This window comes from Suricata suricatta, chromosome 8, assembly GCF_006229205.1.
Source record: "Suricata suricatta isolate VVHF042 chromosome 8, meerkat_22Aug2017_6uvM2_HiC, whole genome shotgun sequence".
NCBI lineage: Eukaryota > Metazoa > Chordata > Mammalia > Carnivora > Herpestidae > Suricata > Suricata suricatta.
Genome location: NC_043707.1, coordinates 30,119,612 through 30,143,295, shown reverse-complemented (window position 1 = coordinate 30,143,295; position 23,684 = coordinate 30,119,612). Strand labels below are relative to the sequence as shown.

The following is a 23,684-nucleotide window of genomic DNA, read 5'->3' as shown; positions in this document are numbered from 1 at the left end:
ACCAGAGACACAATCCCTAGGGAACCAAGAACGTGTGCTCTAGAGAAATATCATTCCTAGGCCCCACTAAGCAGCATCCGTGCAATTAAAAAAGAGCGTGGTGTGAGGGGGAAAAACGCTGCCGAGAACCTGAACTTGGAGCCGTCACAGAGAGCTCAGAACACCTTGTAATTGGCATTAATTTCCTGCCTCCAGAACCTTTCCCTGGCACCTCATGTGGTCCTGGGAAGAGGACCAGTGGGAGCTGGGAGGGTCCCGGGGGCTGTGCTGGCTGCGCGTGCTGGATTTAGGTTAGTATCAGAGCCCCCTCACCTAGTAGTAGTTTGTCACAGTTGTGCGTATCAATTGTGCGTGTTCCATAGTTAGTGATGGCTCTTTAGCTGAGTTGAAGTGTCCCCGGAGCTATTTTTCAGAAAGCTGAAAAATGGAGTGTGGTGGTTGGTGGTGGTGGGGGGGGTTGTCGTCATTTCCAGCGCCCAGAGTGGGCACACTGGGAGCTGCCCCTCTTCCTCCCTGGTGTCCTGTGCATCTGGTGCAGCTAGAGATGAAACTCTTGGAGGATTTAAACAGCCCCTTTAAAGTAACATTTTGGCTGTGGGCACAGGGAGCCCTCCTGCAGCATCACCTGTTGGTAGCCAGCACCCAGGTTTCCTGCCAGTGCCAGGAGCAAGTGGGGGAAGCACGACGTTCACACTCTACCATACGAATGTCATTCTGCTGGGCCATCTGGCTGGCAGCAGGTCTCAGCCAATGGCAGGATGTTGTAAACCTTGCTTGCTGAACATGGCACCAAAAGTCTTGAAAATTAACTGCACAGATAAAAATCAGAGCCGGCTCCACTGTGGCATCCCTGGGCCCGACACGAGCTGTTCCGTCCGAGGTGTCTCTCGATGCCTGTTACACGTTTGGTTTTCCCCAGGAGCCCCTTCGGCGTCCTTTTAACTTTTACTGATAAATTTCAGGCAAAAAAGCAGTTGGGAGAGCTTTTCGGAGTTTTATTTGCTAATTAAAACGTGAGAAGGGAACAAGCTACAGGTGGAGTTCTAGTGCAAGCCACAGCTGTGATTTAAAAAAAAAACAACAACTCGACCTGACGGTTTCAAAATGAAGTTATTAGCACTTCACCTACAACTGTGATAGCTTTTAACTTTCATGATCTGTCTCTTAAGTGCCCCCCCTCTCCGCCCCCGTAGCATTCAAAAAAGGGAGCTAAGTGAGGAAGTTGGAGGATACTTTGCCCTTGCAGAAATGAAAAAGAGCTGCCATTTTTGTGGAACCTTTTTAACTTAACAGTTTTTCTCCTCCTTCCTGCCATGTGGTTTTGCATCCACCCCCGTGAGCCAGAGTGGTGGTGGTGGTGGGGTCTTTTACAAATGAGAAAACCAAGGCTCAGGGTGTCTTGGTGACCTAATTCTTGTAGCCAGGATGGAGCCTGTTGCCCGGAAATTCTCCAGCTGCTCGCTCCCCAGACCTCATTCATGCCACAAGGGATGGGGCTCTGTGGGCAAATCACCCACCATTTGGGTGACCGGCCTTGGACCGCTTGCAAATTAATTAAAGCGAAATGGACTCTGATTGTGCAAATCAAATTCAGCGGACTGTCCGCCAAGCCCAGTCATATATTCCTAATAACCCCCAAAGCGGCTCAGTCCCGGCAAGCGCTGGCTGGCTGGCTGGATTCACAGCCCCTGTCTGTGCCTGCAGATGCTTGTGGCCGGGATTGCCCAAACAGAGCGAGCGAGCGCGAGCTGCAGGGCGGCGGGTGCCTTGCCGCCAAGCATTTTCCCCTGAGAAGTGGAAGGGAGCCGTTGCCAGAGTGGCTGGTGCCCTAACAAATTGATTCCTGCCAAACAATAGAAACAAATATTTTCAACAGACAGAAATTTTGGCTCCTAAAGCATTCAAATTAAAGGCTTTATATCTGAAACAAATACTTGAGGAGAAAAGCATTTACCAGCATGGATGAGATCGGAGCTATTCCTTCTGGCAGCGGCATCATTATTTTTTGAGATTAAAACATGCTTTTCGTGTCCCTGCCTCATTTTGAGCCCATAACCTATTGGCTCCTATTTGCTGGAGAATGTCAAGTGCGTTACGCTGGGGCACGGGGAAGGGGTGCCTGTGTGGCTTACTGCCGAGAGCCCAGCTTCTGGGGAGACGGTCTGCCAGGTCTGGGTTCAGAGCGCGGCTGGGCCCCCGGCCCTTCGTGAAGCGCTTTGCAGATCACCCCAAACCGCTGATCGTCAGTTGCATGGGTGAGTTCAGTATCAGTCTTGTAACTGTTAATAATCGCGTCACCCTGGGATCCTGGAGGGTCATTCTAGACCAGCAGTGTGCAGTAGAACTCGCTGTTTTGATGGAATGGTCTTTATCTGTGTCATCAAATACAGTTGGCCACTGGCCCTCGCAATGTGGCTACTGTAACTGAGAAACTGAATTTCTAATGTGTCTTCAGTGGACATAGCCACATGTAGCTAGTGGCTGCTGTCTGGATAGTGCAGTCCCGTTCATTCTCCTCCGTTAATTGGTCCCTGGGTCCAGTTACTTGGTTTATTGGCCAGCCTGCTACAGATCAGCTTGCCTCCTGAGTGTAGCTGTGGTGGTCCGGGACTTCTGTTCTCTCTGACCCTCATCTCGTCCTGCAGCCGGAGCAGCAGGGCAGTTCCCTTGAACTCGACCACAGCCCCCCACCACCCCTCCCAATCAACCTTTGTGGACGGTTTTTAAAATTGTAACAGGTTCTCATTTGGTTTTAAAACACGTCTCCTAACGTGTGAGAAGAATGGAAGTCACGGGGTCGAGGGAGCTATTCCCCCGCATTTGCTAGCAAAGAGCCAGCCCAGCCGTGGTCTCCTCATCTGTGACATGGGATGAGCAAAGCTCCCGTGACCACTTCTCTTTCAGGTTCACCCCGAGGCCCACGGGATGTGTGTGTGTAGGGGGTGCCAATAGGTCAGACCTCAGTGGCTCTCTCTGGCCCCCAGGGCGGGTCCTGCTGGGGAACACAGAGGAGGCGGAAGACCAGGCGTCCAGGCAAGGAGACCCTGGCTTCGCCCCGGGGGAGAAAGCAGTAGCGAGCCCAAGCAGCTGAGAGAATTAGCAAGGACAAGGGGGGCGGCTAGGAGAGGAGGAAGGGTCCCTGGGCTCCCTGGAGAAGTCCTAGGTGGGAGTGGGGGGCGAGCACTCCTGCTCTTTGGGGCCTGGTGGGCCTCAAAGGTGGAGGATGCCGAGCGGAGTTCAGTTTTGTTTTGTGATCGAGCCGGAGAGAGTGGCGAAGAAGGCTCCTTACGAAACAGACGTTTTTGTAGCTCAGAACTGGGCGAGTGTCAGCAGTTTCCTGTGGCTTGGGCAGTATGTACAGGAGGATCCTTTTGTCCGGGGTAGAGCCTCCTGCCTCTCCCCGCACCAGCCCCGGGCCACGCGGGCCCGCTCTGCCACACCGGTGCTCCGATCCGTCTGTGTTTCATTATGCATCACCGAGACGCCGTCTCTCACGTCTCACTGTTTAAATGAGAGTCTGGCAAGTACTATATGTAGTGCAATGCTTGTGGGATACATCTGGCATTTTTGTCTTTGCATAGTGGGTTTTCAGCAGGGTGAGGAACAACAAAAAACAAGATCTCGGTGCTCTGTTGAAATTTCTCAATCCCGAGGAATTCACAAAAGGGCTTGTACGAAAACTTTGCGCTCGGAGCCTTTGTGAGGCCACTTTATTTATTTTTATTCATTTTTATTTCCTGAGTCGGAAGCGCATTCACTTGATTCAAAATCAAATGTGCTTTTTTAAAAAAGTAGACACCGAGGGGGTGCCTGGGTGGCTCAGTCTGCAAAGCGACTGACTCTGGATCTCAACTCAGGTCCTGATGTCAGGGTTGTGAGTTCAAGCCCCGCGTTGGGTTCCACAGTGGGCGTGGGACCTTTTTTTTTTTTTTTTAAAAAATAAAAAGCGTACACTGAGAAAGCTTGCCCCCACCATCCCCAGCAGTGGAGCCTTTAGATGAAATGGCAACAGGTGGGAAGTCTGTGTTGAAATAAACCGGTTTACTTGAATTCCTAGGTCAGGAACGAATACCAAGTCGTGTCCCAGAATTGAGAACTGTTGAGTATGGGTTGGATGAATAGCATCTTTAGAGTGAGGGCAGCACGAGGCACTAATCTTTACATGAGGTGGGGTCAGCTTGAATAGGGAGAGGAGAAGAGGAATTACCATGGTCATCATCTCAGGCATCTTGTCTTATTCAGTCCTTGGGACAGCCCCGGAAGATGCGTGTTTGCATCCCCGGTGCAGGTTAGAGAGCACACCCGGAGCTAACAGGTCCGTAGGCACACCGATCCCCCAACACACTGACCTGTAGGCACGGCACCTCCTCTCTGTCCCTGGCCCCAGCGACTCTGTCTCTCTTTGGGGTGGTGGGGAGCAGGACCCAGCCTCGTGGTGGGACACCGGCGCTGTGAGCACAACACCTGTGCCCTGTGCCCCGGGGACCTGGCCAGGGGCCCGCATTCTGTTCTCCGGTAGAAGACGGCTGGCTGGAATGCACAGTGTTTCGATTCTAGAAACCTTAGCGTTCCCACCCCCAGACCCTTCCTGGGATCTCCTTCCTGAGGGGGAAGGGAGCACAGAGAGGGGGCAGACGCGGGCCCTTCTCACAGGCAGGGGGAGACTCCAACAGCAAACCCCGTGTCTGCTTTGCTGCTGCATAATTTTCCCAAAGCACTGTCAGGATGGACTTTTCTCCCCTCCCGTTTTCCCATTTTTAGGATGGAGCTCTGATGAAAGTTGTTTCCCGGGCTGCTAGGAGAGCTTGCCAGGGCGGCTCCAGCAGGGAGGAGTCCCTCATGGGCAACTGATCCTAATTCTCTTAAAATCGTGCTGTTCTAGAGCTCAATCCAGGATCCTTTGAGACTGAGAGTGTGGGTCTCCTCCAGGGCCCCCACGCCTCCTTCCCCAACCATCTTGCCTTTCCAGAAGCCAGTTCTGTCAGCTGACTCCCTCCTCCTCCTCAGTCCCCACAGTCTCCTGAACTGTTCTAGAACATTCTCTACCATTCAGGGCCAGCCTTTTGCTTGCAGCCACTTCTTTCCAACTGGAAGCCGTACATAGTTGTTAAATTTGTCCCCTATCCTGTATATTTTACTTTTTAAAAAAAATTTTCCCCCTTTATTATTATTCTTTAAGCTTATTCTTTCATTGAGCAAATATTGACTGCCTCCCTGTGGTGGGGCCCCGTGCCCCGGGAAGTCCTGGGGCATATCCATGAGCAGAAGGCGAGTACTAGTGGAGATCGTAGCCCGTTGGGAGCCATGCTGGTCTCGCACACTCACACGCACCTGCAGAATTGCAGACCCTTTGACAAACCAGGGTCACTGCCGTGAGGAGCAGCTTAGGAAGCTGGGCTCATACCTTATTGTCTCTTCCAGCTGGGGGCTGGGGCAGTGGTGTTCAGTTGGAGGAGATCTGACAGGTTGGTGAAGGGGAGCAGGGATAGGCCTCCAAGAAGAGGGAAGAGCGGATGCTGAGGGTCTGAAGGAAAGGAGGGGACCCAGGCCTCTGGGGACAGCAGAGGAAAGCCAGCTTGGGCCCCTACGAAGCCACTGGAGACTGAGCAGGGAATGACATGCTCAGACATGGGCTGTGCTATGGCAGGTCCCCTCTCTTGCGCCCCCCCCCCCCCAGGGTGTGTGCCTGGCATGGCTGCCTTACAGCTCCTCCAGCTTGGAGAGGTGATTGGTGGGCCCCCAGGGAATGCAGGGTGCCTGGGTCTGCATTCCTGCAGCTCCCGTACCTGCCTTCCTGCTTCAGGTGTGGTCAGTGCCCCCAGGGTCTCCGCTGGAGGTCCGTCTAATCCAGTGGCAAGGAGGGCTTCCTGAGAGTGAGTGCTCACCACTGGCCCCTGGCTGCCTCTGCCTGACAGGGCCCTGCAGCTGTGATTCAGACTTTGGTGGGACTTGTGGTGAATCAGATCATGCGCAGGGAAATCGATGGGTGAGAACCAAGGGTCTGAAGAGGGCACCTGAGAAATGGGAGCTCAGACTCAGGCCTCCACCTCAACTTACCGAGTAAGTGAAAGAAGGGGCGTTTGCTTCAGGACTTCTGCAAGGTTCTCCTTTAAATACTGCGCATTGACGGTGCACACACTCACGGACGGAACAAAATGCACTTCCCGCAGCTCCGTGGGGAGCACCACTTTGGGAAGTGGGGGTTGGGGGGCAGTCAGCCCGGCCCGCCAGAGCCTGCGTCTCATTATAGGGAAAAAATGAGATTTGGAGAGAGAAATGGATACTTTTTAGCAGAAGGCATTATGGTTAGGCGCTCAAAGTTGAAAAGGGATAAAGGGGAGAAAGTAAAAGGGCCCCCGTCCCTCGTTGTCCTCCCCAGGATACGGAGTGGTATCCGTATCTCTTCCAGAGGCCTCTTGTGTGTATGTGAGCAAGTGAAATGTGTGCACACCTACCTGTCCACTTACGGTGGATGTCTTGGTCGCTGTTGGTGGACATGTTTGGGGAAGTGGCCTCCACGATGCTATTTGAACCCAGTTATCTCCATATTGGCGTATTCCTCCTGTGTCCCTGCCACCCCTCCCCTGTTCTTGGTCTCTGACAGCACCTATCCCCACCCCCTCACCCCACCCCAGGTTGTGCCAGGGACTCAGTGGGGGGAAGAGGGCGGAGGGGGGGATGGGGATTGAGCCCATCCTCCCCACAGGCCCCAGCCAAAATGGGCGACTCCCGCGAAAGCTCATAGGTCTTTTTTGCTGGAAGTTCTGGTCTCCCTTTGCCCCCTGCTCCGTTTTGGTTCCATTGGGTGTCGTTGCTTTTCTGTGCCTGCCTCGTTTCTTCAGCTGGACTGTGGGCACCTGGAGGTCAGGGTCAGCTTCTGACTCATCTGCACATTCCCCTGGAGCCTCCCGCCTGGTTGGAGACCCTGATGGCAGCCCAGGTTCAGGCTTGAGGTCAAGCGCGTGCCTCTGATAGTACAGGAAAACGCTCCTGGATGGAGCACATCCCATGCCCCGAATTGCACATGTTTTATCTTAATTCTCTCCAGAGAGGGAATGTCATTTGACCAAAACCACACAGGTTCCAGCAGGGATGGAGCCTGACTGCAGGCTGGGGCTCTCTGAGGCCACCATCTGAAGAGACTAAAGAAGTTCGGTGTAGGAGGGTGGGTGGGGCGGCTGGGAGGTGGGCTGGGGCCCTTTACCCACTTCTTTACATTTGTCCAAATGACTCTGTGGCTGGAATTGAAGCAGAAAAGGCCCGGGGACCACCCTGTGCAGAGACCGGGGCTGCCTCCCCCCCTCTTTTAAAAAAATTTTTATGCTTTTCATTTATTTTAGAGAGACAGAGACAGTGTGAGCAGGGAGAGTCAGAGAGAGAGGGAGATACAGAATCTGAAGCAGGCTCCAGGCTCTGAGCTAGCTGTCAGCACAGAGCTGTCAGCTCGAACCCATGAACCGTGAGATCATGACCTGAGCTGAAGCCGGATGCTTAACCAACTGAGCCACCCAGGCACCCCTGCCTTTCCCTTTTTTGTACAGTTCCTCTTGGTTTCACTCATCAAGCCATTTTGAATTTGTATACACGATCTGCTACTTGATTAGCTTGACAGGTACACCCGAAAGACATACCAGATGAACAAACTCTTTCAATTAAAGGCATAGACAAAAAGCAGAGAATACGTCTTTGCTTTGCTGAGGCAGTTGGCCAGGTATGTTTCCTGGCACCCCAGGGGGCCTAGGGGAGAGGGCTCCTCTTCCCTGGCCCAGGAGGAACGAGGAGCCCGGGCAGGCCTGGCAATGGGCTTTCGGAGGGGAGTCTCCCAAAAGCACTGCAGGTACCACACCTCCCCCATGCGCCCCCCCCCCCCGGGTTCAATATAGACGACAGCAGACATACCTACTTTAAAGGTGAGCGGTTTCAAAGTGATCACTGAGGTTATTAAGACTTGTCTTATTTGGGAAATTTTTCTTTTAAATAGGCACTTGTGGTCACTTTTTATTTCGTGTGTGTGTGTGTGTGTGTGTGTGTGTGTGTGTGTTTAAGTTTATTTATTTTGAGAGAGAGAGAGAGAGCAAGGCAGGGGCAGAGAGAGAGAATCCCAAGCAGGCTTCGTCCGCACTGTCACTGCAGAGCCTGACATGGGGCTCAAACTCACAAACCTTGAGATCATGTCCTGAGCCGAAGTTGGACCCCCAACGGACCGAGCCCCCCAGGTGCCTCTGATTCTTGTGTTTGATACATCTTTTAAAAAAATTGTTTTTAATGTTTATTTATTACTGAGACAGAGCATGAGCAGGGGAGGGTCAGAGAGAGAGGGAGACACAGAATCTGAAGCAGGTTCCAGGCTCTGAGCTGTCAGCACAGAGCCCAACTCAGGCCTCCAACCCACGAACCGTGAGATCATGACCTGAGCCAAAGCCTGATGCCCAACTGGTGACGCTCCCCAGGTGTCCCCCTCTTGTGTTCGATAAATCTTTAATACTTGGTCGAGAGGCTGGAGTTGAGGCAGAGGGAAAGTTAAGAGTTAGGCACTTTGCCCTTTGAGGACCTGTCAGAAATGGGAGGGAAGGCCTGCCAGTAGTTCTGGTCAGCAAGGAGGTCATGACTGCGGCGTCCACGGCTGTGCGGGGCAGGCCACCTGAGCCCAGCAGGGGGATGGCCCGTGCACGTGGGGCCTCGTTGCCTCCCGGTGCTGGCTGCCGCGTGATGACTTTGAAAGGAAACTGCAGCCCCGCATCCAGCACCTGCGCTTGTGAGACATGCGTCCAGGAAGATCTCCCCGCTTTGAGCCTTGTTGGGGGTGCCCAGTGTCAGAGCCGCGGGCTTGCTGCTAGCCCTGCCCACCTGCTGTCGCTGTGGACCTGGGCTGTCGGCTGTTTCTAGCAGGAGGATATTTCTAAATCATTCTGTGGGGACACCCCCCCCCCGCCCCCCGCCTGTCCATGGGAAAGTTCTGGCCAGGGTGAGTGGTGTTTTCTGCAGCCGGCCGCCTCCTCCTCGTTCATAATCCCGGAGACCGGCTGATGTGTGGCGAGTTGTGTAAGAAACAGCTGTTGTTTTGACAAAGGACGTGCTTGCCTCACTTTTGGAATTACCAGGGTGAGTCAAGAGGTCATCTATTCCAGGCCTCTGTGGCTAGGCAGGTGGACACGTGGGCCACGAACACTCATATATGGGCCGCGCGATGTGAAATATGGTTCTAGAACAATCCGTGTCTTTTTCACATTAGCAGGATTTCAAAAGTTAACACGTTACAGGTTTTCACATTGGGTAATAAGGCACGCGCATGGCTAGAATAGTCCAAAGATGACCTTGAACAATGCGGGGATTAGGGGTGCCGGCTGGTCAAAAAATCCACATTCAACATTTGAGTCCCCCTGAAACTTAACTGTTCAGAGCCTACTGTTGACCAGAAGCCTGACCTATAACATAAATAAGCAATTAACTTGTACTTTGTATGTTCTGTGTATTATATACCATATTCCAATGATAACGGGAAAAGAAGACATTACGAAGAAAATCATAAGGAAGAGAAAACACATTTGCAGAACTGTGCTATAAAAAAAACCCCACGTCTAAGCGGCCCATGCAGCTCAAACCCATGTTCTTCGAGGGTCAGCTGGACACTGAAGGGAAGGGCCCCCCGCCCCCCTCCCCCCGCCTCCCCAGCGCCTTCTCCGAGCCAACCACTTACAAGTGTCTTTTGTATCTTTCTGGAGACAATCAAAGCTTATGCAAGCATATGTATAAATACTCCGTCACGACAATACTCGCGTTGTTTTTGCACTTTGCTCCTTTTGCTCAAATATATCTTGAAGATCAGCCCACCTCCTGGTGCATGTAGGACTTTTTCTTACCGTTGCAGAGTGATCTTTGAGTGGATATGCCAACACGTTCTTGTTGGACACTTGGTTCATTCCCAGGTTTGGATTTTTGGCTTTTGGTGTTTGGTTTCTCTTGGCGAGTTTTTAGTGCCTTTCAGATGTGGGTACCCTACATGCTTTTTTCCACACGTGACCAGTGACACCGGGACTGAGGGTTCTGTATCTTAGGCCCCACCGCCACCTCCCCTAAACACATTAAATTCCCTTGTTAATGTGTCATCGTATTTGACACTTTGAGAATAGGCAGGCCGGGTAGATAATAAAACAGTATTTGGCTTATGTTTAATAGCCGTCTCTTCTCCACGGTGTCCCAACAACTGTAGAAAGCCTCGGTGTCCTTCAGAAGGACTTGTGGTGGTTTTGTAAGGGACCTGGTCAAAGATTGTGAGCCCTAAGTCTGACCAACCAAACCCCGGGGCCAGGCAAGCCCAGCCCTCTCCTCCTGGGCTGTGCTGAGGTTTGTGGGGTGGCAGGCCGCGGCACGCTATTAAACCCGGAGACCACCGTTGGTTTCGTATGTGGACCTGCGTATGTCTGCACGCGTGGGGAAGGGAGTGTGGCGGGCCCCCGGAGGGTCCCCGACTGCCAGCAGCACGTCACCCCCGGCGCACTGGCCCTGTGGCCCTGTGACAAAGGTGGGTTTGCTGCCTTCCATCAAGGGTCCTGTCTCTGACTCAGCCCTCCTTGGTCGGGTTTCTGACGGATGTGCCCATGGATCTTGTGGGCTGGACCAGACTTCAATGTGTGGGGCACGCAGGGACCTGAGGACCGTGCGCCCTTCCATGTCTCCCACAGCATTGCCCCCCTCCCTCCCCGTCCCCACTCTCGTCCTCCTAGATGGGAAGGCGGGGGTCAGGGCTGGGACCCACAATCCCCTCTGTGCCCCCCAGCGTCCAGCCGTTCTGGCCGATTGGGTGACATCCCCCCCCCCCCCCCCCCCCCCAGGAAGTAAGACCCTCGTTGAGAGCAGTCGGTGCTCTTTGTTTTTCTCCCAAGTTTTCTGCATCTGCGGGCGATTGTAACAAAACATCAACTCTACTTTTTCTGTCATGTTTCAATATTGGCGTTTCTCCCCACTTCTTGAAGCCTCCTTTTATAACTTCTGCTGCTGCTGCTTAAATATAGCCGTCTAAGTCCTCCTCCTTACCAGATTGTTTATATTTTTGAAAAGCCTTCTGCTTATCTCCGATTGCTCTCTCTTCTCCCGGCTCCATCCCCGCGTTACCACATTCGTTTCGGTTGCTCTTTTTTCCCTTGCCTTCACTCGACTGGGATGTGTTTCAAATGTGGTCTATCAAAATGTGCAGTGTTTCCCTCTTTTCTGCAGTAGCTTTGACGTCTGTTCTTGAATTCTAGCCCATGTTATTCTTTTGGACTTGTTTGCTCAAGATTTGCTGTAATGCCAGAAACACGACAGGGAAGAGAGAGAGTGTGGTGGGGAGTGACTCTCCCCCCCCAGCTTCCCCAGTAAAAACCGTCTGTGATCTCCAAGTCGACACCATGCTGGATGTTGGCTCCAGCGCTTTGTCGTCCTGTCTGGCCGTGGCCCGCCCTGAACTGTACACGTGAAGGGCCCACCAGGAGGCTCCCCCCCACCCCCCAACTGCTCGGGTTACTTCCACCGAAAAGGGAAGCAGGTGAAACCTCATAGGGGCGGCGGTGGGGGAGGGGGGAGACTCATGTGCTTCCGGATGTCTGTGGAAGGATCTCCGTGTCTCGTTGGCCTCGATTTGCAGTCCTTGATTGGCTCCTTGCCCTGCTGGGCCCCAGGGGAAGGACCATACCATGGAGAAGCCACTCGGAGCCAGTGACATCGAATCTTAAGCAGAATGTGCCAGTGTGTGTGTTTAGTAACTGAGGCTGCTGGGCAAGAAAATGGGCCTTTCAGTGGCTACGGCAGCGTGTCCTTGGGCCCTTGCTGTCGGCCTGGGACACCACTCTGGGCCCATCTGCTGCAGGCTTGTTTGAAACGGATCCCGTTGGCAGTTCCTCCCAGAATTTCCGAAGCCAGGGCACAGGTTCTCTGCTGCTGCAAGTGTTGTTTTGTCCGTGACCGTGGCAGTCCGCCTCCGGGGCACCCACCCCTGGTGGCCCTCAGAGCTCCAGTTCGAGGAAAGCAGCTTGAGAATAGCTCGTTACCAAGCGCCTCATTTCCAAAGTTGACGCATCCCGCAAGCCATTGTTCTTGCAGTTTGCCTCGTAAAGGTCCCTCCAGAAAACGAGTCATAGGTTATGGATGTGACGCCCCGCCTGCGTGAAGCCCACATGTCCTGTGTCATGTGCTACCAAGGGGCAGCACCCAAGCCCCAGGCCCACGCTGGTGCAGACAGACAGTGGGCCCCAGCGGGAGGCCCAGAGGACCTCAGAGTCTGTAGGGCACAGAGGTGCCGCAAGAAGGGATGCTTGTCGTGAGCAGAAATGAGGAGCGCCTGGGGGTCCCAGTGGGTTAGGCGTCCGACTCTTGGTGTTGGCTCAGGTCATGATCTCACAGTTGGTGGGTTCAAGCCCTGCGTCTGGTTCTGCGCTGACAGCATGGAACTTGCTTGGGGTTCTCTCTGTCTCTCACTCTTAGCCCCTCCTCAGGCTCATGCTCACTTGTTCTCAAAATAAAAATAAACATTTTAGACGACATTTGGGCATCGGGCTAACGCTGGTTTTAGCAAAGAGAAACGTTTCTGCATGTTCGGTCCCCGAAGCAGTCATGTGCGAGGTGCGCATGGACCCCCACACCCCAAGCTGAGGCAGTTTGGTGTTCCGGGCTCTGTCCCACGGGCCGGGTGGGCACTGCCCGAGCAGGTCCCCTGCCATCTTTGGCCCCAGCTACTCCTCCGCCTGGGAGGTGCTAGCCCGCAGAGCCACGGGGCTGGGGGGGCTGTCCTGGGTCCTGGCTGAATGCCGGGATGATCCCCTCTGGTACGAAGCAGCGATCACAACCTTGTCTTCCCTTTGTGTCTCTCGACAGAGGGAACTCGATGCCACCGCAACAGTGCTGGCGAACCGGCAAGATGAGAGCGAGCAGTCCCGAAAGCGGCTCATCGAGCAGAGCCGAGAGTTCAAGAAGAACACTCCAGAGGTGAGGCCGCAGGACCGCCCCGTGCCCTTGAGAGGGGTCTCCCCGCCCACGGACAGACTCAGGAGCTGTGTTTGTAAGCACTTGGCCCCCAGCAGACCGCGCCCCGCGGCAGGCTTGGGGCACCAGGCGTCGCTCAGTTGTCTGAATGCAGGAGAGTGCGTAGCCAGCTGCGGGGGCCCCCATCGGGGCTCTGGCCCCTGCGCCCCATGCCTGCATCCGTTAGCACGTTTCCCCAGTCCTGGCAGGAGCCCTGAGCGCAGGGGCGTAGTGGGAGGGGTGCGGGGGGGTCCTCAGAGGGCCCCTGCCTGGCCGCCCTGTCCGAGGCTGCACCCATCTGAGGACGCCAAGTGCCGATCCTTCTTGTTGGACATTTAGTCCCGTAGGGCCTGTCACACGCCTCTGGCTCCTGAAATACACTTTAAAGGGCCCTGGAACTGTGCTCCTCATGGGCTCCTATGTTTTTCTCGTAAGTACGCGTTCGAGAGGCTGTATTTAGAGGGGCTCGGGCAGCGTTTCCCCAGTCTGTTTTCTAGGCCCCTGGTCCCCCCAGCCCCTGTCAAAGGCTTTGTAAGAAACAACAAGCAAGGGGGGTGTTAGAGACCGTCAAATGCACGTGGGGGTTGCTTTCCTGGAGCCTCTGCTGGCTTGGCCCACGACGGTTCTCAGGCCGAAGGCCCTCGCCCCAGCCCCCTGCGCCCTCTCGTCTGGGGAGCGTGGACTGCCCCGTGTCGTTCCGCGGAGGACATGGGAACAGGGCTGGGAGGACCGCTGCTTTCGGGGAGGCACGCCCCCGACTTTCATAATATTCCTGAAAAACGATGTATGATTGGGACTTCTAAGCGCAGACCCGTTTCAAGCGTCTTAGATAGAGGACTTGCTGCCTCAGGGAGTGTGCTGCTGTCGTGAGTCATTCTGGGAAACAAATCATTAACCCTCTGTTTTCAGAATCAATATTTGGGGAGAAACCACGAGAGCACAGTGGGAAGAAAGGGAGGCTTTTGGGGTAGACCACCTAAGGGCTTTAAATTTTAGACCCACTGTTTGCCCTCACCACCGCCGCCCTTGAACTTGGGTCTCCCACCTTGTGTCCAAGCAGCGGTGCACATCGAAGTGATTCGTGCCCGGTTACTGCCTTCTGTGCGGCCAGGGGAAGCCGCTCTTCTCCGTGTCGAATAAAGACGGGAGCCTGGCCTGCCTTCTTCTAATTCCTCTCCTCCTCTCAGGCCTTCCCAGAGGGTCTCACCCTCTCACAGAGGGTTTCCCGAGCTCTCCTCCTTGCCTTTGACTCCATTTCCCTTGGCGACGCCCTTCACCTGTGTCCCTCAGGCCACCCTTTCTACCATTCCGGTAACGAGCTGTTATCCTCTGTCCTGTGTTCTTACTGCCCTTCCCTTGCTGATCGTTTTTCTTGGAAAATCCAAAAGAGAAGGTCAAGGTCATCCTTCCGAGGCAGCAGACAATAAGTAAACCTAATCTGTCCCATGGTCAGTGCTGTGAGGAGAAGCAGAGATCTGGATTCCTGGATGTTCCTCCAGAGTCCCAGGCTCCTGTCAGTTCTGGGGGTGGGGTGGGGGGGCACCGAGGGGGTGCACCTCTCGCCCCTCTCTGACATGGAAGTGGGAGACCAGCTCCCACAGCTTGAAGACCCCCCGGCCCCCGCCGAAACACGTAGCATTTTATCTCCTAATCTCAGTAAACAGAAGAGGCTCGGGGATGCAGCGGCTTGGTTCATAAGTGCCATTTGGAGCATTTCTTTCCAGGGCACAGGTTTAGATACTGTCATCCGTGGAGACGCGGGGCCCAGAACACACCTGAAGGGGATGGGTTGCCGACCTGCCTGCTCCTGGCCTCTGCCAGCCAGTCGAGGCTGGTGCTCCCTTAGGCTACTCCTGCTGCAAGGAGCGGCCTTGCTGCAACAGGGATTTCCGGGAAGCTGGGCAGGGGGAGGCGCTGTGGGCTCCTGGCCCTGCTCTCGTATCTTCCTGTCCCAGGTCCATCCGTGAAATCTGTGCAGGGTCCCTGTGGGAACCCCGAGGCGAGAACTGATAGAGAAGATAGATTCACTTACCTCCAGCCAGCCAGAATTCTGTGCAGTGGTGAAGCCACATAAGGCCAGAGTAGGGGTGGGGGCGGTAGCGACAGCTGAGCCCTCTGGGGTGCACGGAGGGGGAGGGTAGACGTGTGGCAGGGTCTGGTGGCATGTTTCAGGGCTCTAGTGAGTGCCTGAGATTCAAAGAGGAAATTGGATTGTCTGTCTGAGGCCTCAGTGCAGTGGGGTCCGGGTGTTTCTCCTCCATCTGTCCCCTCTTGTGACTATACTGCCAGCGTATCGTTCAGCAGCAGAGCAAATAAATTCACAGGAACTCTTTGAGAGAGTGGACGTCAAACTTTGTGAAGGTTGCTTAGAACTTTGTTCTCAGGGATTAAAAAAAAAATTGGCTTGGTGGCGAGAGCGGCCTCTTCATTGAGGGGACACAGACCAGGACCCCCGCACCTCACAGCGTTGGCCAGGTGAGGACCAGGCTCTCGTTCTGGGGCGGGAGGCATGCAGGAGGCTGTACTGTGAGTGAGGTGCATCTAGTTTGCTGATTCCCGACGAGCACGCAGGAGGCCCCGCTCTGTGTTCCTGGGAGGGAGATGTGCCTGAGTGTCCGCCGCATGTGTCATGCGTCTCACGTGCAGGTTTAGGGTCCCAGAGAGAAGTCAGAGGCGAGCACCGTGGTTGCCCGGCCGGAGTGCCCGTGTTCCAGCCTGGCCCTGCCTGCGGGAAGCTGAGGTCCAGAGGGACGGGGGTGTGCAGGAGGCCTCGGAGCCACGGCTGGTGCTCTTGCATGGAGGAGCCTGGGAGCACTGCGGGGCAGGTGCCTTTGAAGGTTCTTCGTGTACAGTGCATTTTTTGTTAAAGGTTCCATTTTATGTCATTTGATTAATTCCTTCATGGTCAGTTGATTTTACCACTAATGTCTTTTTAACCGCTCACTTGGACTGTTATACCTTGCTCTGATTTAAAAAGAAAATTCTTTTCAAAGAAAAATGTTTTTTAATTTTAATTCTGGGGTGAAATATCCCTTCCATATTGCATTAACGGTAGAGTAGGTGAACCTAAAAGACTGGGATGTCTCTAGACTCTGTCACTTTGCGTGGGGGTTACCTCGGACGGCTCCCTGCCTGGTGGCACTGGTGCGTTACTTCACCTCCCGGAGTCTCAGCTTTGCCACCTGTCGAAAGTGTGATGATAGCGCCTCCCAGGGTTGCTGTGTGTGTGTGTGTGTGTGTGTGCGCGTGCGTGCATGTGGAGGGCTCCACACCAATCTGGAACCTACAGTCCAGGCTGAGTTTGTTGCCAGTATGAACTTGGAACACAGCATGAAGCACATTAGATGTAGTTGATTTCTGCTCCTGAAAGCTAGCTCAGGGAGCTTAACACACACACACACACACACACACACCCACACAGACAGACACACACACACACACACAGACAGACACACACACACACACACACCCCAAGGGGCCTCTGGGGGGCTCAGTCGATTGAGCATCGGACCCTGATTTCAGCCCAGCTCATGATCTCATGGGATCGGGCCCCAAGTGGGGCTCTGCTGAGCGCGGAGCCAGCTCGGGATTCTCCCTCCCTTTCTCTCTGCCCCTCCCCTGCTCATGTGTGCATTCTCTCTCTCTCTCTCTCTCTCTCTCTCTCTCTCTCTCACTCACTCAAACACTGAAAAGAAAAACCCTACAACAAATGCAGTTTTGTTTCAGCTCATAGTATTTCAGAAGTTGGTTTGTGGTGACAGGTAATCATTTTGCAAATATTTTTTGAACACCTTCCATGTGCCAGATGGTTCCGCCCTGAGGATACAACCCAAACCTTGTTCTTAAAGAGTTCCTTATCTTCTTACCAGCAAGTAGAACACCTCGATCTGGCATGTCAAGTGCTAGGAGGATCTGACTGGAATCTTCCGAGTGCCAAGTCTCCCCCCAGAAACATTTCTGAACCCGGGACAAAGGTCTGAGCCCCATGTGCTGCTGTAACCCTTGCTCTAGGTCAGCAGGACTCCTTTTGGGCCTTGGTTCTCGGTCTGAAATGCTGGTGGATGTTACGGACCTGCCCCCCTTGAAGTGCGCATGCCTGCATGGTTTCTCCTGGACTCCCTGGAGCTCACCTGGGAGTGCCTGGCCTAGAACACAGCCCCCGAGACGCACATTTGCAGCCTCAGTGTGCCACGCCCAGAGGGCACTGGGGACGAGACGTGGCCGCCCCCAGGACGATGAGCAGGGGCCCGAACTTTCCTCCTGCCCGAGGCTGGCGAAGTGGGAGGCCAGGCTGGTGGCGGTGTGCGCGGGAAGAGCGGCGGTGGCTTTCTTGAAGGTCGTAGGCCACAAAGTGCCGTTTGTCTTTTTCTTTTCTCTTGCTCTGATCAGAGATCGCAGGTACGGGCCAGGATGATCTTTGATGCCCTGCATGGCATTCGAGGTGACAAACCTGGTTGCGAACAGGTCAGCAGGGACTCGGAAGTGCGTGGGTACTGCCCAGAACCCCGCGATGCCAGCCCACTCCACGCTCCTGGAAACATAGTCCTTTCTGGAAAGTCCAGGACTGCGCTAGGGTTTCACGGTTCCACTTAGGGATTCCTTTTTTCTTGTTCTCCCATCAGTTAAGGTTTCTACTACTTGGCCGAGCGGTCACATGAGCCCAGGCCGTGTGGCCCCTGAGTGCTCGTCACTGGCCGGCTCTGAGGGTGAGTGAGGTGCCGGCCCTTCTGGGGGGCACGGGGCGCTTGCAGGGGATAGCGGGCCCAGCTCACTCGCCACACTCAACTCTCAGAAGAAAAGTCCTCCGTGTCAGACTCACTTCCACAAAGAGCAGGGGCTTTGTTTTGTTCTGTTCCGGCTCTTTCATCCTCCGTGGGGGCGGGGAGGGGACCGCAGAGAGCCGGGGCGCAGCAGTTTCACCACAGAACCACCATCAGGACTCACTTCTGTCCTGTCTGTGTGTCCATCTGCTACCCTGGAATCTGTCTTAGGCTCTCGTCCACCTGACTGGCCTGGGTTGAATTATGCTTCCTAGAAAGGGGCCATGTCAACTGGGCTGCCATTTAGGGACTCTTGGTGGTCATTTTTGTCCTGACATACTTGTGCCTCGACATGGCTTGCTCTCCATAGTGTTAATGGTCGTGAGACCCGGCCCACGGTGCTCATCGTCGGGGTCATGTTTTCTGCGTCCCTCCTGTCCAAGACCTGTGGTGCGTCTTGCTCTTGTCACAGCCCTGACCGTCGTGGGGACAGCCGCTTGGGGTCAACCCCGGGACTGACCACCCCTCCCTTGCCGTCCATGCTGGAAGGTGGCCCTGGGCCTGATGCCGGCTGCACGCCCGGCTCCCTGACAGGAACATCCTCTTCATGGCTGATGTGACTGCCTGCTCACTGGCGTTCATTTCCTGAGCCCCTCTTGGTTCGCTGCTCCAAAGTTTTCATTCTTGGGCAACTGTTACCAAAAGTCAGGAGTCATCTTGAGGACCTGGAAAGGGATCTCGTGCCATCCGTACAACCACAGCTAGGGCTGTGATCCCTTCCTACCTCTGGCAGGGGGGACCCCGGGGGTCCAGGAGGGGACACCTTCTTCAGGAAAGCCATAGCCACCTAGTTAATTGATCATGACGGACCCTTGGAATAAGGTGAGAAAGCGCGTGTCCCAGCGCCGTGTCCCTCACATGCACGTAGGTCACCCACTCCCCTGTTGCCGAGGTGAGGATGGCAGTGCCAACTCCAGGAGTCCTTTTGCGCTCCTTGTGAGAGGAGGAGCCAGCAGGCCGGGGGAGGGCGGGGGAGTAATATATGGTTGTGGCCCAGATGCATTTAGTCACTGCCTCTACAGCCTTTATAGAGACACTGCAGGGAGTGACTCAGCCTGGAAAGAGAGTCACTTAAAAATAAAGTTGCAACTCAAATGGACACATCCTGCACTGGCCGCCTGGAGGGGTCCCGGCATGTCTGGCCTCACTCACTGCATCGTGGGGTTGGGCTGGGGAGTGCAGGTGCTCATGCGGGACCCCCTGTGCCTTTTAAACTATGAAGCAGCATTGAGACGTTATTAGCAGCTACTGGGAACATTCATGTCGAGTTGCGAGTAAATCCTCCTCTCTCGTCTTCTACAGACGGATGGACTCCGGAGCCCCGCGCGGCTCTTCAGTGACCCCTCAGCTTTTGTGTTTGGCTTCCGTCCTCCTAAGAACCTAAAGTCAATGTACACAAAAGGCCTGATATCAGCATCCATTTCCTCATATCTCATTGGACATGGGTGTGGTGGGTTTATTGAAGACCCACAGCACTGACTGACAAACTGGTTTGCACAGAGCAGGGTGGGCCAGACGTGCCCCTCAGTGGTGGGGGAGGAGGCTCATAAGCGTGTCAGGCCGGGGAGGCAGGCTGGACACCAGCTAGACAGTGCCCCCCAACATACTGCTCATGTTGGGGGGTCCAGGAGCCGCAGCTCTGGTATAATCACTTTCTCCTGCTGCTGCTGCCTTTTTTTTTCTTTAAGTAAGCACGCCCAGCACAGAGCCCAGTGTGGGGCTTGAGCTCACAACCGTGAATTTGAGACCTGAGTTGAGATTAAGAGTTGGACACTTAACTGACTAAGCCACCCAGGTGCCCCTCTCCTACTTCCTTTAAAATGTTTTTTTAATGTTTATTTCTGAGAGCTAGAGAGAGAGAGAGCATGAGTGGGGAACCGGCAGAGAGAGAGGGAGACACAGACTCTGAAGCAGGCTCCAGGCTCTGAGCCATCAGCACAGAGCCCCATGCGGGACTCAGACTTGTGAACTGTGAGATCCTGACCTGAGCCACCCAGGCGCCCCGCCCCCTCTCCCACCTCTGATGGGCAAGGCCTTTGTATTGAGCCATGTACTTTGCATACCGTGGGCACTTGGTGACGACCAAGCCTTACTGTATTTTTAGCCTTTGCTTCAGAATCTTTCCTTTACAAAACAGAATTCTTAAAAACGCAAATTACTCTGCAAGATTCATTTCTCAGACAGGCAGCCAGTCAAATTTTATTTGATGCTTCAGTGTTTTCTTTTTTCGTATAGAACTTGTTAAGCAAGGAATTCAAGAAACGTTTTCCTTTGGCAATTCTTCAAAATGATAAACATGGCGTCATCACCCTGTGAGCCCCCCTTTCTACCTCCAGGTGTACGTATGTGTACATCTCCAAAAGAATGGAGAACACATCCATACACAGACTTGCACATGAATGCACACAGCAGCATAATTCAAAATAGCCCAAAAGTAAAAGCAACCCAAATGCCCCTCGACGGAAGAGCTGACGAACAAAGTGTGGCCTATCCATACAAAGGAACGTTATTCAGCTGTAAACAGGAATGACGCAGGGACATCTCCAACAGGGATGAACTTGGGAAACATTATACGAAGTAAAAAGCCGGACACAAAATGCCATCTGATCCCATTTCTCCAAAATGTCAAGAGGAGGCAAATCCAAAGAGACCGAAAGTGGAGAAGTGGCAGCGAAGGGCGACTAATAATGCTTTGGGGTTGTGTTCTGCGATGGTGGGGGTGCTCCGGGCCCGGGTCGTGGCGGTGGTTGCATGGCTCTGTGAAAATGTCAGACACCACTGAGCTGCACACGTTAAAAGGGTAAACTTTCCAGTGTGTGACTTTTCTCCCAATTAGACTTTTCTTTGTTAATGCCGCTCTTCATGGGGGTAAGGAAATTATTCATCTGTTCTCTCTGATACTCCGTAGCAACCTTACCCGCCACCCCCCCACCCCGAAGTATTTGGTGGACTTTTCCTTCCGGCAGTAACCACTTGGTTTCTAAAGGGCCACTCTGGGATCTGGCAAAATGATAAACCTCAAATAATCAACTTGGACGTTTAATCATTCTAGAATCACCCACCGTTAAGTTATAATAAGACTTTAACTAGGAAAAGTTTAAAAATTAAAAGTGAGATTTTGAACTGTTACCAATTAAACTCTGTCAGCCAGTTTACCAACCCAAGAAGCAGGAGGTTGTTTCCTCATTTCTTTGGGGTCCCTCAGAGAGAAAACCTGCCCCTGAGCATGATGGGGCCATAGGTGCGAGTCGCACCGAATTCAGCCCTGAGTCAGTATGTGGCAGGGGGCTCCATTTCCCCGCTGTGGTCCCTGTGGACCCTGCGGCTGCCCCCACGCCACCAGGGAGGCCCGGAGAGCCCGGAGTTAGCTTGAACACGGGCCATTTGAGTGAGAACCCGGTGCTAGCTCCATTGCTCTGTCGCACATTGACCTTAGTAGAATCAGGGCAGAAATTTGAGCTCCTCTTCTGCAGAATCTTCTCCTGCGTCCTTCAAGGGGTCATGGGAGAAGTGTGTGGGGTTCCTGGAAGGTAAATGTCCAGCCCCACGCCCTGAGTGGAGCAAGTATTCGGGTCAAGTGACCTTGACCAAGGTCGCCGAGCATTCTGAGACTCGGACCCGTGTAAATATGCAGGACTGATCACATCCCAGTTACTAGGCAGGTGAAGTAGATTCAGATGGACGGAGCATGTAGTAGGTGCTCAGTAAACATTTCTGACCTGTGTGCTTTCCTCCCTCGTTCCCTTCTGCAAGTAGTAGTTCTGAGCCCTTGCCGGGGGCCAGGGGCAGTCTGAAGTTTGGGGAGACAGCAGGCGCCCAGAGAAGGTTCCAGCTCTCCCAGGGGGACAGGCCGACAATGACCAAGTAAACACTGTAGACACGTGGCACTCAGGGGACTTTCAGATGGCGGTCAGAACTGAAACAGGACGCTAGGGTAGCGGGTGAGTATGGGTGGGTGGGGGTTCTTCAGAGGGTTTGGGCAGCGTTTTGAATCAAGGATGGAAAAATGCCCCTTTGTATCTCCCCCTGCAAAGGATGAATTTGGGCCGGTTGTTTAGTGGGGGTGGGGGTGGGGGGAGGTCTCTAAAATTTCTTTTAGCTCAGAGGCTGGTTATCTTTGTTGACTCCTAACACTCCGTTACTTTCCGACTGCAGATTTGGTGTCTCTAATTTCTGAGACCGGGATGCTATTCAATTTAGATGTTAGAGAGTTCGGTCAGTGGACATGTGAGTTGGAGGGATACCTTATTTTGTTCAATTGCCTTTGGCCCAGAAAAGGGAATTCTTAGGTTATCAGTGAAGAATTAATCTCTGAGTTTGCCGCGTTGGTGACCCAGGAGCCTGGACCAAGGGGTGGCCGGGTGGCGTCTGAGAGCCCCCTCCCCCCCTGCCACACTTGCTTCCTGCGAACCCCGTGGGGCCGCCTGTCCGGATCACTCCCTGAAACGTGGATAGGGCCGGCGTTCCCTTTCCTTCCTGAGCCCGCGCGTCGCTTCCTTGTGTGTCTCACAGTCTTTGAAGGGCTATTTTAAGCATAACAGACAAATAAGTGTCAAAAGGAAAAGACTGTAATTAGATTCACGCGGTATGGAAGTTTAGTCGAGACCATGCCGAGTTGTATAACCTCTCTGGGCCTCCGTCTTCTCGTCCAAGCACGGGGAGTGATGACAACTCTCCGGGAGTTATTATGAGTCAGACAACATGTTGTAGAATAATCCAGAATAACCTTGGCAAATAGTGGAGGCTCCATAAATGGTGCGCTGTATGTGCGTTATTAAAATCTAATCTTCTGAAAGGAAAAATTGTGTTCACTGGTGTATTTTATTTTTAAGTTTTTTTTTTATTTTTTAAAATAATCTCTACACCCAGCTTGGGGCTCGAACTCACAACCCTGAGCTCAAGAGTCACACACTCTTCCAACTGAGCCAGCTGGGCGCCCCCGCAAGTGTATTTTAAAGCTATGCATGAACAATAAAATTTCCAAAGTACTCTTAAAAGCACAGGGTAGACTCATCAGCCAGTAAAACCGTAGACCCAGTTTCTGCTGCAGACTTGAGTCAATTGAGTGAAAGAAAAGCAGTTTTCCTTCCATCTTTATGGAGATGGTCATTTTCTCTCCCTTCGGCTAAGCTTGCCACTGGACTCGCTCTTTGGTAGCTGTTCTTCACGAGTAGTCCAGGACATGTCTTTCTGGTCCGTGGCTGTAACCTCAGCCCAAATGCATTTTGAGTGGAGGATGACGTTCTCCGGACGGTCTTCTTAGTAAGCACCCTTGTGCACACATTGTAAGGCCGCCAAACGGGAAGGCCACGCGGTTTGGTCGGAATCCTGACGAACTGTTGTTTATTGCTATTTATTGAGTGCTTCCGAAGAGCTCAGCATTATGCCGAGGGCATTACAGACGCTTCATGGCCCCTGGCTGTCCCTTAGGACGTGGGTGTCGTTAGTGCCACTTAAGAGCGCGTGAGCCACCTGTCTACCGGGCGGCGGACTCCTGAGAATGAGGCCGTGACCACTGTGCTGCCGTCTCCTTTTAGCTTCTAGAAGCTGACTTTGAGTCACTTAACTGTAAGCGGCTTCTCTTCTATTAGTAGGAGACAGTACTGAGTTTGAGTATGACTCTGAAGTGACATACTCCTAAAGTGTGTGTGCGCGCGCGGGTGTGTTCCGTGGGAGTGTGCCCAGGAAGGAGCCAGTAGCCTGCGATCTGGGATTTATGGTCAACCAGAGCACAGCAAAGTCTGCCTTCTGTCTGGAAATAACGTCCGTCAGTCAGGAAAGAGACCTGTCATCCCACTGACCCTGACCTTTATTGTCTCAATTTTTCTTTCATAGGTTTGGGGGCTGTGGGCTGGGGTGGGTGCGACT

General features: G+C 53.6%; 1 protein-coding gene across 1 annotated transcript in view; it reads left to right on the top strand.

The window, feature by feature from the left end:
• The window catches only part of CUX1 (cut like homeobox 1), a 353,536-nt gene that overhangs the window by 61,843 nt on the left and 268,009 nt on the right, over positions 1–23,684 (top strand). Inside the window, exon 2 of the mRNA XM_029946913.1 lies at positions 12,850–12,960. Coding sequence (XP_029802773.1) covers positions 12,850–12,960 — 111 coding nt within the window. The remainder of the gene's footprint in view (positions 1–12,849; positions 12,961–23,684) is intronic.